The following is a 13654-nucleotide window of genomic DNA, read 5'->3' on the forward strand; positions in this document are numbered from 1 at the left end:
TGTTTCTCATAGTATTTATCCTGCGATATTCATCAATTTAAGTCTGATTGATATTCACGGAATTTGTTGTAACCTTTGATATAATTTCTTGTATTCCATAAAGTTTGTCAATCCAGGTATTACCTTCTGTAAGGGCACTCAGACTTCAGTTCTTGAAGAACGTTAATTTGGGTATCTTCACAGGCCCCAATGAATGTTAAACACTTGTATGTAAAGAATTCGTAACTATTCAAAGCATTTTCTGTCTTGGTCCTTTCCTTACCAACCTTCCAGGTCTATGATGGTCCATCCTTAAACTACCCTGTCCTTCTGACCCAGTGCGGGGACGGCCTACCTGACCCACCTACCATTTACTCCTCAGACAGGCAGATGTTCATCCGCATGCTGGCCGACGGAAGCGTCTCACGGCGCGGCTTCCACGCCACCTATGAGACAGGTGAGAAGGACCAAGGGAGACCAAGCTGGACAGTTGTCCCTTAGTACAACCAAGAGCAGAAATCAGTGGGGAGCAAGTCACAAGTAGTATGCAAATCACAACATTTTGGCTGGTAACCTGGTTAGCAAGTTTCCTGTGCTTAACTCTGCGAAAACCGCTCCACAGGTCTGGGCTTGTTTATTACAATTACCCCTAGCATTTCACTGCAGTTTGTTGACAGTGCCTACCCCAAATTGGATAAGTTCTGCCTCAACTTCTTAACAAGTGCTGAAATAGGGCTGTGTTGCATATTGGAATGCTTGGATATGTGATTGCACTGAGGACTAGTAAAAGGAAAAGAATTATCAGTTAGGACTGAACATCATTTAGTCTACCAGCCTTCCATGTCAACAAGGAGACAGACCCCATCTTGAAACTCAGCAAGGTTGACCACCAAGCAAAAGTGTAAATTTTGTTTCTACTTTTGGGGAATTTGGTACAAGTGAATATTCAGTTGTTTGGAAATTAGCATATGTGAATTATTTGAATTGACACAGTATTACTGCGCAAGGACAAGCTTTCCCATATTGCCTTTATCAAAGCTGCTGATCTTTGATAGTTGAATATGACAGGGCGAATGCTCAGGGCAGTTGGTATAAGTTTAGGAATGTCTTGGATTCCCTTGTCCGACAGCATGCGGCGGTCGTCTGGATGCCACACAGACGGGCGTCGTCAAGTCAACCAATTATCCCAGTACCTACCCGGCTTATCAGAATTGCACTTGGATCATCGAATCGGCCAATCCTGGTAAGTGTACTATAGTCAAAGACAAAATACTCTAGCAAAGCAAGAAGAGGAATTGAGGCAGCAATTGTCATGACTAGTGACAATTGAAGTGGTCAACTAACAACGCTGCCTCACTGTGTGCAACGTATGTGGTGCCAAATGGGCGGTGGTGTTGTCCTGACCTCCAGAAACCATCTCAAGACCATAACCAGACCCACAGCACCATCACAAGTCCAATACAAGACCTTCAGTCTGAATTAATGTTAAAACCTATTTGAATTTGACTTGCGACAACAAACATTCCTTTGTAATTATGCACCGTGTCACTTCCGACTGGTCTTGTGAATGGTCTGGTGATGATCTCGACTGCAACACGCGCAAAAGGGTTTGCAAGAAAAATGGACAGACCAGTCAAAATGGCACCTTCCATTTCGTAGGTGACCGCGTCACTCTAACCTTCAGCCACGTGGACATTGAAGCGTCGCCCAATGGCTGTGAGCATGATGTGCTCACCATACGTGAGGGGAACGACGAGAACGGGCCTGTGATCAGTGAGATTTGTGGGACAACTTTGCCTGCGCCTATCACCTCCTTTGGTGCTGCGCTGACCGTAACCTTCACATCAGACAGCTCCGTCGAGCAGACCGGTTTCAGATTTACATATTCCACATCGCTCTCGGGTAAGATTCTTTGGAGTTTGAGTTTTTCCTCCTACGTTTTTATCAATAGTTGATTGGGTCGCATTTTAAGAAACCTGTACTCTACATTGTATTATTGTGCTAGGTTCTGTCCTTGCATTAAATTGTACACTTGGACTGTATTCTCAATTTGGCCTGAGAGTTGTGAACAAATCCTGAACTTGCTTGGGTGGGATTGGAACCCACAACTTCCTGAGCAGAACCTAGTATAAAATTAACCTCCCCAATTTGAGCCAAAATTGAAATTCAGTGATTTTACTCTGCGTTAGGAATGCTGCTGCTGCACTGGACTTTAGCCAACCAACCGATCCCAGTAAAAATCAATGGTTCAATGGTTAAGACATCTGTACTAGTAAGCAGGAAGTCATAGGTTGGAATCCAACCCAAGCAAGTTTGTGGGTTTTTTACGCAATGCTGTGACCACCTTCAGAATACAGTGTGAGTACATATGTCAATGTAAGGGCAAAACCTAGTGTGAAGTTTACTTCCCCGACACAAAGCCACATCATTGATTTTCTCTATTCTTCCTGTTGATCTGTAATTTGGTCTGGCTTCCTTTTGCCCACCTCCCCCCCCCCAGTTTGTGGTGGTGATATTACAGCCACCGATGGTGCCTTCTCAAGTCCCGGCTATCCGGCCAACTACCCGGTGGACACTGAGTGCGTCTGGACCATCCAGTCATCGCCTGGTAACCAGGTCCAGGTGTCCTTCAGGTGAAGTGCAAGAAGCCAAAATGATGTCAAAACAAATGAAACACTAATTATCACATCCAATCAACCCCAGGGTTTGATCATTGGACAGATTTGAGCAAAGAGTTTGTCTGACAAGAATTAGATTATTTTTGAGGGGTTTGCCTTTTGATATGACCAAATTTTCTCTTGTTCATTTCCCAGTACAATTCCATTCTGCCGTAATAACTTCAGTTTTTCTGGTTGTTTTGGTCCTATCCTTTTGGGGGCTAATGAAGGAAGATTTATTGAAGAAAGTAAAATGCCAGTCCTAAGAAATCATTCATGACTTCTTTGCATGCTTCTGTACTGCCATCCATTTCTCTTTCCATGTGTCGTCCATCTGGATTTCCCATCTGCAGTGTTTTCAACCTGGAGAGCATCTGCATTCATGACTACCTAGAGGCCAGGGTCGGGAATGAGAACGGCACCTTGATCGGTCGCTTCTGTGGCCCCCGCAGGCCCAGCAACCTGACTGCGTCAGGCTCCATGTGGCTGAAGTTCCGCTCCGACGCCAGCGGAACCGGAGTTGGGTTCCTGGCTAATTTTGCTCAAGGTGAGATGTTTTTTATGCTGCTACTGTTTCAAGTTGGAGGTTGACACATTCCAACAGCACAGTTTTTTCAAAAATTAACCATACTTGTGATAAGTGTGGTTTTGCTCTCTGAATTTGCTATAGAACAATCCGGTGACAAGAATCAGGAGCCATTACTGCGTTGTCCCCACATGCATGAACAAAAGAGATGCACATTGAATGCTTCCTCATCAGCTAACTGCTAACCAACATCACAGGCTCGTCAAGCTCAGGAAGTTTGCGCCTGAGTGACGGGAACACCTCAGTAATGGCGTCAGCGAATTGGTCCATAGGTGATTGTTTCATTTTGTCTTTTGTTCAGTTTTTGGCGGCACACTCATAGCACCTACTGGGCAGATTGCTTCTCCACTGTACCCCAATAACTACCTCAACAACCTGGATGTTGTCTGGAGCATCTATGTGTCTGGCAGTGCACGTGTCCGCATTACGTTCACCCAATTCAGCGTGGAGCCAGGATTTAATCTGTGCAACTATGACGCCCTTGAGGTATGGGTAACACCCTTCAGTTAGAATTAATTCTGGATTGTATTTTCAAGCCTGTTGTGGATCACCATTATGCATCTCCCTTCTGGAGTGCTTGCTGCCTGTTTGACCTGCAAGAACAAAGTGACTGGCCCACCAAAAGTCTCAGGGTTTTTTTGAAACCTGTCATGTAAAGACATGCATTAGGAATGCACCCTGCAAAGTTTCAGTCAGGGGAGGATACAGGAACTAGTGGTTTGGCTGCACTGCTGAAAAGCCAGGCAAAGCCAGGATACAATAAAGGCGTTACCAATCAAATATGAGACTCTATATGATCTGACCAGAGTTAAACCCCGCCCACCTCACGTGCGTCTGTGGCTATCGGGCATGAGCAAAGCTGACTGGAGCTGTCAATCAAGTCAGTTTGAACAAAGGCTTATTGTTCAAAGCAATGAAGTAAACGCTCCTGCTTGGCCGAGAATGAGCTGACTCTTCAGCACTAAAGCCAGGGAGCTAGTTTGGTTGTGCTACCTAAATGTAGAAGTCTTTCCATGAGTAAGTTTCTACTTCAGATACTATCAACTTTGTAAAATTCATGAACACCTTTCAAAACAAGTAACACAACAACTGATACATGCTTTCGTTACCTCGCTCTTGGACATATGCAACTCTCTTCTCTTTGGCATTCATCAACCAACAACTGCTGACTCAACCACAGCGTAAACAAAATTGTGCGCATACCTCATTACACCAAACCAAATGTTTCTCATGCATAACTGTCACCTTTCAGCATCTCCACTGGCTTCGTATCAAACATAGAAACATATACAAACTAATGCTTCGAACGTATTGCTCACTACATAACACTTCTCCCCCATATCTGTCTACACTCCTGCCTCCATACAATTCCAGTCGTTCAGGTCTCCGGTCTGCTAACCAGCATCTTCCGGCAGTACCGAGATCGTACCGATCCTGAGGAGATGGATCTTTCAGTATTGCTGCCCCAGGTCTATGGAAAAGTCTCCCCTTGAACATCCGGTCCAGCACATTTCTCAGCTCTTTCAAAACGGCACTCAAGAGATACGTTTATAACCTTGCTTACGGCGCTAGCTGTAGGCAAATCTAATTTCTTTTTCCCTCTACATAACTGCATTCTTAATTTACTTTCACTTTTGTAGCGCCATGAGCACCTATTTCTCAGGTGGATTTGTGCACTTTATAAATGTTCATATTATTATTATTACAACTTTAGATGAGGCAGGATTTTTTTATGTTTTTAAAGCCACATTCTGACTTGTATCAAGTACACATCTGTTCTTACCTTCTGATAGGTCTACGATGGACCCGACACCCAGGCGTCCCTCATCTTGTCGGCCTGCGACACCAGCCTGCCAAATCCTGTGGAGTCCAGTGGCAGCGTGGCTACCCTGAGATTCCGCACCGACGGCTCGGTAGTCAGCAGCGGCTGGCTGCTGAATTGGATTGAGGTGACCGGGACAGTAATCCCGTCTACTCTACCACCTAACCGTAAGTGGTAAAAAAAATCTTTACACTTGAAAGTTCATGCTCGCTGTCGGACTGTCTTCTGCACACTTGCCAAAACCATGTGCATTCAAATGCAGCAGAACTCGGGGGGTTCTTTATAGGTATCTTAAAGAATCTCTATTATTTTGCAGTGCGGCAGTTGAGTACTTGACAAGTACTTTTCAGTGGTGGTCACATGTAGTGTTACAAATACTAGTGGTGAACATTAACAAACAGGTCATGTGTGGATAGCCCATGGCTCACGCTGAGACTGAGGTATTTGTAATGAGTACATTTGAAGTGTTCAACTAAAATATTGTTTTGTTGGGCCGCATGGACACAATATCCCATGTCACACAGTTGAGCTTGGAAGGGTCTATACAGTGCAGTTTTCTTCTCACCACAGTCCTGGAAATGCACCGGGGTGTTTCATTTAACATGCTCTATTTTCAAGATGTATTTTTTTTTTTTTTTTTTTTTTTGCGTTGGGAAGATGTTAATTATATATAACGGTTTGCCCATACCCAACGTATATATATTATTATTATTCGAGTCCCACCCGAGTAAGCTTGTGAGGTTTTTTTTCGCAAGCTCTCGGACAAGCACTGAGCATACAGTGCTTATTAATATACGTTGGGTACGGGCAAACCGTTATATATAATGCTCTATTTTGTTTTACTATTTTAAAAGAAATTGTGTTTTTTTGTTTTGATGCCAGTTTGCATTTCCGTATTCATGACCAACCCTTGATGTCGTTCCATGGAGGAAACCTCTGTGTTGTATTGATTTGTGCTCAAAAACTGCTTGAAGTTGTAACGGTTTTCTGTTTTCATTACCTTTTCTTTGGTGATGCATTGTTGGTTGAGTACATGTCTATAAGCTAATTAGCAGCCCATTCTCAGAAAATTTTTCCAGGGCTAAATTTTAGGTTCAAAGTTTGAAACACCTGTGCACCGAGAAATTCCTTTCTTGAATGACATCACAGTAACAGAGCCCTCTGTAGTCTGCAAAAGCACAGACAAAATGTGAATGGTTCATACACTTAACCCAAAAAGAGTGTCAAACTGCTTTTGCACTTTAGAGAAGAATAAACTGAGTGTCTCTAAGAAAACGTATCACCTGGCAAGTTCAAAGGTTCTTTCCGTCACACGAAAATTGAACGGAGGTCATCTTGTGATCCTGCCCTGCAGAATGCGGCGGCGTACTGGCAGCCGTGGACACCGCCCAGACCTTCTCCTCACCTAATTACCCCAACGGCTATGGACACAATCTGGACTGCTACTGGCTGATTGAGGCTGACCCAGGCCGGACCGTCCGGCTGGAGTTCACCGACATCAATCTCGAGCCGCACCCCTCCTGCTTCTTTGACTACATCCAGCTGTACGATGGTGAGTTTGGCAAGGTCCCAAGTCATGCTGAATCTGCCCAAGTATGGTATGGTAGCTGGCCAATACTTGCTTTCTATGCACACTGTCAGCAAGATCGGTTTCAGATCTCATTTACCTCACATTGATCAGGAAGAGCGTAAACATTTCATTCACTATTAATAATCATCGTCTTTGTGACATGATTATCATTTGCACAAGTGTAGTTGATGCTTTGTGTGAAACACAGTGATCTTGGACCACGATAAACATGGAAAAAAAATGACCGATGCTCGAAATTGAAAATGCTGCATCTCAAATGTGCAGTTGGCATGACTTCATCCAGGGCAGCCCGTGTTTTCCAAAATCACTGCATCACCGTAAAGGGGAAAATCGGAATTGTAACTACTGTTAAAGCCTGGTTTTGACCAGCTACCACAAAACATCTGTTTGTGATGACGCACATCACAGTTGGGGCCCATTTCATGCACGTTTCAATCATATCCTTTAAGAGTGAATGAAGCAAAACAGACTCAAATTAAACTTATTTATAGACACAGATATAAAATAGTCCTCACCCGAGGCAGCTTTGTCACTGAATAATTGCTGTCTCCCCTTACCCTCAGGCTCTGTCGCTGACCCCTCCAGCAGCCTGGTCACGCACTGTGGCCGAGTGGATCCCTTGCCCAATCCTGTTTTCTCCACGTCCAACACCATGTACGCCGTCTTCCACTCAGACAATTCCGTCAACGGCACCGGCTTCCAAGCTTCATACCAGTCCTGTAAGTTTACTCAACGCTCAGCCACCATCCCATAGTGCTGCCCCTTTGAAACCCTCCCCAAAGCTCTGGAAATTTGGGGAGAAGCCAATGTTTTATCCTGTGATGGTTTTGATCTTGCAATTGTAGTTGTGCCTCGTGATGTTATTCAGGCCAATTTTTCCATTTGTGACTTTGTGTATTAGGCTAAACTTGACTTTCTGCACCTGAGTCAGTAGTGGCTCGAGGGATGCACTTGCTTCGATAATTTGTCAAGCTCTACCAAGACTGACGCTTCTCGTCAATAGTAGAGAATCATGAACAGAATGAAGTCCTTGGCTAGCCCTTGGAGTGTGCCATCAGATTAGTGAAGACAAGGTTTCAACCTAGGCATCCTGTAGTCAGAGGCCAGACTGTTATATAAAGCTGCTTCAAATCACTTAGTTAATCACTTGGCCAAGGAATAATTACATAACAAAGTGACGTGGGAGCAGTGGAGCTTTCAAAGCCACTGTGCCTTACACCAGGGCTGAGATTTGTCAGGATTTTTCCTGATTTCAGGATTTTTTCATCTGGATTTTCCTGATTTCAGGAAGTATCAAACAGTTTCTTTCAAAATCTTACCGTCACAGTTTACCAGTAGTGTTTTTTGTAATTATAGTTGATATAGAACACAAGAAATGGGTAACTTAACCATATCCTGCTGGGTGCTTTTAAAAAAGCAGTGCCTGCATACTGGCTATTTTGAGGATTTTCCACTTTCAAAATTTTTCAAAAATTCATAATTTCATTTAATGGACGTTTACACCCACATGAATGACTGTTTAGTGGCTACTCTAAACTGACAAGTAACATTCATTGAGAGCCCGGAATTGTAATTGCCTTTGTTCCCAGTGAATGCCAGTGGCGTCTTTTCAAATGCGGCTGGATTAGCTGGCAAGGGTACTGTATTGCTCATCGCTGGGGAACTGGAGCACTTTTATCCGCGCTGAAACTGAAAACAGCGGTATACTGTTTGAAAACAATTACGGAGTACCTCCGATAAATGCAAACTGAAAAATGATGGCAATTCCCGGCAGCGGGTTTTTTGTTCTGAGTACGGTCTTTTGTTACAAGGCCGAGCTCTTTTGTTCAATTTCAGGCACCCTGACTATGTGTACAAACCCAGGATACCCGAAACCGGGTCCCCCTGGCAGCATATGGTTAAGGGTGCCTCCTGGAAAACATAAACGCATCCCTTAGACTTTAAACTGTTGGGGTGCTCTCAAAACCTTTGGTGATTATTTCATAGACTTTTCAATTTCCTCTAATCTCACCTTTGCGACGCTGATTTCCTCTCTGCAGATTGCGGTGGCAACATCATCTCCCAGGCTGGCACCATCACCAGCCCTCTCTACCCCTCAAACTACCCCAACAACCAGGACTGCGTCTGGGTGGTGCAGGCCACAACAGGCTCTACTATCCAAGTCACATTCCAGAGCAGTTTCAACATTGCCACCAGCAGCAACTGTCAGAACGATTACGTTCAGGTGAGTTGTTCCTTCTGGAAGTACTCTGACACCATTAGAAATGATCACTGTCCCCGCAGAAAAAAATAGCTGAATTTTACTCTGTGGTAAATCATCCATTCATCGTTGAATGCCCCGGGCAAAGTGCTCATCAGCAACAAACTGAACCTCCCCCATTCTCTCCCACCCCTTTCCTTCCCCTCCAGCTGTACAATGGCGGTGAGGACACGTCCCCACCCCTGGGCAGCTCTACCACAGGTCGTTACTGCGGCTCCACGGCACCAGCTCAGATGGAGACTAGCAGCAACCTGCTGAGAGTCAAGTTCCACTCAGACGCCTCTGGTGTAGCCACCGGATTCAGCTTTTCCTTCTTGGCTCAGCAACAGGGTAAAATGAGAGACAAGTTGCTATAGTGTCGTAGTGGAGACATCACAAGGCCCAACAAGGGCAACACCAGACCTTCCGTCTGAATGAACAAGTTAGGTGGTTCATAAAAGCAAGGCCATTTGAGAATAATAATAATATCAATGATAACAATAATGAGAATTTATGACGCACTGAAATCCGTGACAAGTAACGCTCAAGGCACAAAACACATTTACAAATGCATCAAATACATTATAATAGTTACTGAAAAGGTCCAAACAAATATAAATACATGAGAAACATTTACCACAGTCTGAAGTGATTAACCAGGAAACAAGAATGTTTTCAAGGCTGCTTTAAATTCTAGGAGTGATAAATTGAAAATATAAATAGGGAGTTTGTACCTAATATGTATTAAGATCCACATGGCACTTTCTTACTTGGTCCTTTCTTTCTTCTCCATTTCTACTGCCACTGGCAGCTTCAGGTAGTGTGCATCACCTAAATTTATTCAGCTTGTTTCATTTATTGATTTGAAATCAAGAAATAGCTTGTTTGCCACTTCACTCCAAATGATAAACACAAGGATTTAATGTGCCATTTGCACAGGAAGGATATTGCGCCATGTCACAGTAATTGGGGAGTCAGGTTGGCGTAGTGGTTCTTTCCTCGCCTTCCACCTCTGAGGCCCGGGTTCGAATCCTGGCCCGGTCCACATGTGGATTGGGTTTTCAGTCCCTACCTGATTCCGTGGGTTTTACCCAGAATATTCCTCTGGGGTTTTCTTCCCACCTCCAAAACTGTAACTGCTTCTCACTGTCTCCTCTCTACAGGTTTCTTCAGGCTTGTGAGCTACAATGCCTAGGGCGCTTTTGAGGAATCCTTGGTGTCACTAGAAATATATCATAATAATAATAATTCATCTATAACCATCCCTGCTGTTATGTAATTGCCTCTGTGTTGGTGCACACACAGTACCTCAAACTAGTCGCAGGAGGTTTGAACATGATTGGAGCTCGCAATCACTGATGCACCACATGCGAGTGTCGTAGTAAATATCGCTCCACGACATGGTCTTTTTTAGTGCAAAAAATTTGATGATGCGGTAAGAAATGACAGTCAGATCCTGGATAAATGTCCACTGAGGATCAACCTTTGCAAAGTCCAGCTTGTAAAGGTTTGTAGATGTGGCATATGATATTGTTTGAAAATGTCTTTGATGTTTTCTCTGTTTTGCAGGATGTGGGGGAGCAGTCAGTCTGTCCGACGTGTTGCCGAGTACCGACATCATGTCTCCTAACTACCCCTCCAACTATCCGCAGAGCGTGGAGTGCATTTGGATTGTCACAGCCCCTGCCGGTCAGGCCATCCGCATGACCTTTGACCCACAGTTCTACATTGAACCCCACCCTAGGTAAATCAGGAGCCCACTTTCCTATGCCCTGCTTTCAGTATCGGCGAAAAAATGCTGCCCTAATTCGTCAGGCAGATTATGCTTGATGCCAAGTGGTTTAACTGGGCTTGTGCTCTTGCGTGCATCACATAGCTAAGAAATCTGTTCTCCAAGGGGGGAGCCTGTGAAGCTTTAAGAGAACAGGTGGTTTGTGCGTGCAGTTTCATGGTTAGCTGAGGCACTGAAAGTAGGCTTGCACCATGACAGAACAGGGAAGAAGAAGGATTTAGGCATCGCAGAAAAAAAAAGAGGAAGACAGTGCTCATTGCTATGCAGTATGTCCAGAGTTCTTCTCTGGATCCGACAAATAGGAGATTTTGTCACGAGTTTCGCACACCCGAGCACCAATCTGTCATGTGAGCTAGAGCATTGTGAAATGTTATCAATGGCAGTGCAACTGTGACAAGTCAACTTACTTGGCCACTGGACAGGTTTGGAGCAGGCTGGGCACTGTCCTAGTCTGTATGCAGTTCCAGTGCAAGTTGATGAGAAAAGTAAAAGGTGTGTCAAATCAGCTACTTTGGTTATCTGCACTCTCCTTAGTAACATTAGGCTATGGAGGTTCGCCAGAATTGTAACTGAGGCACTGGAAATTGCTGTTGACCTGGGATGTGATACATTTCAGTCTTGCAGTCTTCTAATTTTTTTCCCTTGTGTTTCAAACTGCTCAGCTGTGTCTACGACTACTTGGAGATCCTGGATGGATCCAGTCAGTCAGCCAGTCAGATTGGTCGTTACTGTGGTAGCACCGCCCCAGCTCCAGTAGCCACAACGGGCAACGCAGCCTACCTGAGGTTCCGGACTGACACCAGTGTGGCACATACCGGCTTTAAACTGACCGCCCAAATCGGTGAGAAACGTTTTTTGGGGGGTTGTAGATATGATCATGCATGGGCTTATGGGACAGTTGGGCCGAGTTTGATTTTCGGTCTTTTTTGTCACAGTTTATTTGGCTGTAGACAACAGAAAGTTAAGAGCAAGAAGCCAAGTGGTAGTTTTTTGTGGTTTTGTAGACCCTGTGCAAAGCTCAGCAGTCACTGTGGAGTACATGGAAGAAGACACGTAATGCACCATTTCCCTCCCCCTTCTTGCCATTCTGCGCATCATTTGTTGATGCTTCACATTATCGGTCTCGGATTAGCAAAGCTTGGAGGCCAGCTTTGGCTGAGGCTTTTTAAATTTTTGCTCAGTGGAACCATTGACCACACACTCACTTGAGGCCTTATGACACCTACAGACTTTCGTGCCCTCAATATTTACTCAATTGTGATAAAGCCACTCTTGAGGCCAGTTCATACTGAAGGCGAAGGCAAAAGACTGATGAATTTAACATTGCAAGACATTCAAAGTGAAACTCCCCAGAGTTGAAAAGTATTAAACTAAACCTGTGCATATTTGTAGTTGAAATATTTGATCAGACATCACAAAGTCACATTCATGTTTGCTTTTGCATTGAGTAGGAGTTCGAGGGACTCTTTTCCATCCCTTCTGGTCGCAATTACTGTGGCCTCAGCAAAACGTAGGCTCAGCTAATCACCAATCTCTTTGGTGTACGTTCCCCTCCCTTTTGCCCGGCAGCCTCTTGTGGAGGTACCATCTCGGGCACCAGTGGCACCATCACCTCACCGGGCTTCCCGGGCACCTACAGCAACAACCTGGACTGCATCTGGACCATCCGTGCCCCAGACGGCCACTACATGACCTTCACATTTGACAGCAACTTCAACATTGACAACAATGCGGCCGACTGCTCGGGCGTCGGTGACGTGCTGGTGGTCAACGATGGCAGGAATTCCTCAGGTATTGTTCCCCTCCTTCCCAGTTTAGTCTGCACCCTTTTCCCCTCACCAAACCCGGCAGGTAAACGTTAAAGGCTCCACACTTTTTCTTCAACTTTGTTCCCCTCTTCTTCACATGAAACCTGTGTAACATCCCTTTTGAGTTGAGGATATCAAAAAGTTTATCACCATGCTCTTACACAATGAATCTCCAAAGAAAAGGAATTTTAGGCCAGTGAAACATGAAAAATTAACGTATTTTTTGTGCACATATCAATTCAAAAAGGGAATTTTCTTCCCATGATGACGTGCCCGTGATTATGATTAAACTAGCATTCTGTGCTTCTGTCATTATGTTTTTTTTATGGAAGTTTGGCAATGGAAGCCAGGACAAAACACAGTTTAGGGGGCCCGAAAGTTACCGTCACATTAGCAGCGTTTCCCATACGTTGTTCATCATGTGCATCAGTGTGGCAGACATAACTGGATTAGGACCAAAGAGTGGCATCTGTTTGGAAATTTGAAATCAATCTCCATTTTTATTGCCAAAAGCAACGGATCAATTTTGTTCCATCCATATTTGATTGTAAAAGGGGATGGCAACTTCGTAAGAACATCAAGTTTTCTACAAGAATAAAGTGCTCTAGGATGTCGAATCACTAGCACAAATTTAGAACTATAGGGAAACCCCTCTGACAGGACTCTCCCTCTCTGTTGTGTGTTGTGTTATTCAAATGAATGAGACAAGTCACAAGTTGGTCACAAGTCGAATCAAGAGAAAGGAAATCAACTGCGGCAAAAGAATGTCATTGTGTCAGTTCATTTGAACAGCTGGGACATGTGTGACTGGCTAATAATGGGCTCGTTACAAGGCTGGTTGCCCCAGAAAACAGGATAAATTTACTCGTTTTCCCTTTCTTGTCAGCATTTGAGCTGGCACGGGTCTGTGGCAACGTCGCTCCTTCGAGCTTTGACACGTCCAGCAACTATGCCTTGGTTCACTTCACCACGGACGGTGCGAGTGTTGCCACTGGGTTCAGCCTCAGCTTCCAGTCTAGTTCAGAGGGTAAGAATTAAAAGGAAAACAGAATTGAACAAGATCAGAGCTCAGCTTTATTGAGCAGAAAAGCTCACCTGGGCACAGTGTCTTGCCTGAAGAAGGCTGAAACAGCTTTTCAGCTTTTCCTTACAATCTATTGGAAAGAGTTTCAAAAATTAA

At 44.4% G+C, this 13654-nt stretch overlaps 1 protein-coding gene across 1 annotated transcript in view; it reads left to right on the forward strand.

The window, feature by feature from the left end:
• Window positions 1–13654, forward strand: part of cubn (cubilin) — an 88194-nt gene that overhangs the window by 54373 nt on the left and 20167 nt on the right. Inside the window, exons 31-45 of the mRNA XM_022252206.2 lie at window positions 274–436; window positions 1109–1222; window positions 1639–1881; window positions 2480–2612; window positions 2990–3183; window positions 3524–3708; window positions 5016–5211; window positions 6399–6596; window positions 7199–7354; window positions 8675–8859; window positions 9045–9225; window positions 10444–10618; window positions 11329–11507; window positions 12236–12457; window positions 13361–13501. Coding sequence (XP_022107898.2) covers window positions 274–436; window positions 1109–1222; window positions 1639–1881; window positions 2480–2612; window positions 2990–3183; window positions 3524–3708; window positions 5016–5211; window positions 6399–6596; window positions 7199–7354; window positions 8675–8859; window positions 9045–9225; window positions 10444–10618; window positions 11329–11507; window positions 12236–12457; window positions 13361–13501 — 2665 coding nt within the window. The remainder of the gene's footprint in view (window positions 1–273; window positions 437–1108; window positions 1223–1638; window positions 1882–2479; window positions 2613–2989; window positions 3184–3523; window positions 3709–5015; window positions 5212–6398; window positions 6597–7198; window positions 7355–8674; window positions 8860–9044; window positions 9226–10443; window positions 10619–11328; window positions 11508–12235; window positions 12458–13360; window positions 13502–13654) is intronic.

This window comes from Acanthaster planci, linkage group LG08 (genome assembly GCF_054643075.1).
Source record: "Acanthaster planci isolate LZ-2023a linkage group LG08, COTS_SCS, whole genome shotgun sequence".
Classification (NCBI taxonomy): domain Eukaryota; kingdom Metazoa; phylum Echinodermata; class Asteroidea; order Valvatida; family Acanthasteridae; genus Acanthaster; species Acanthaster planci.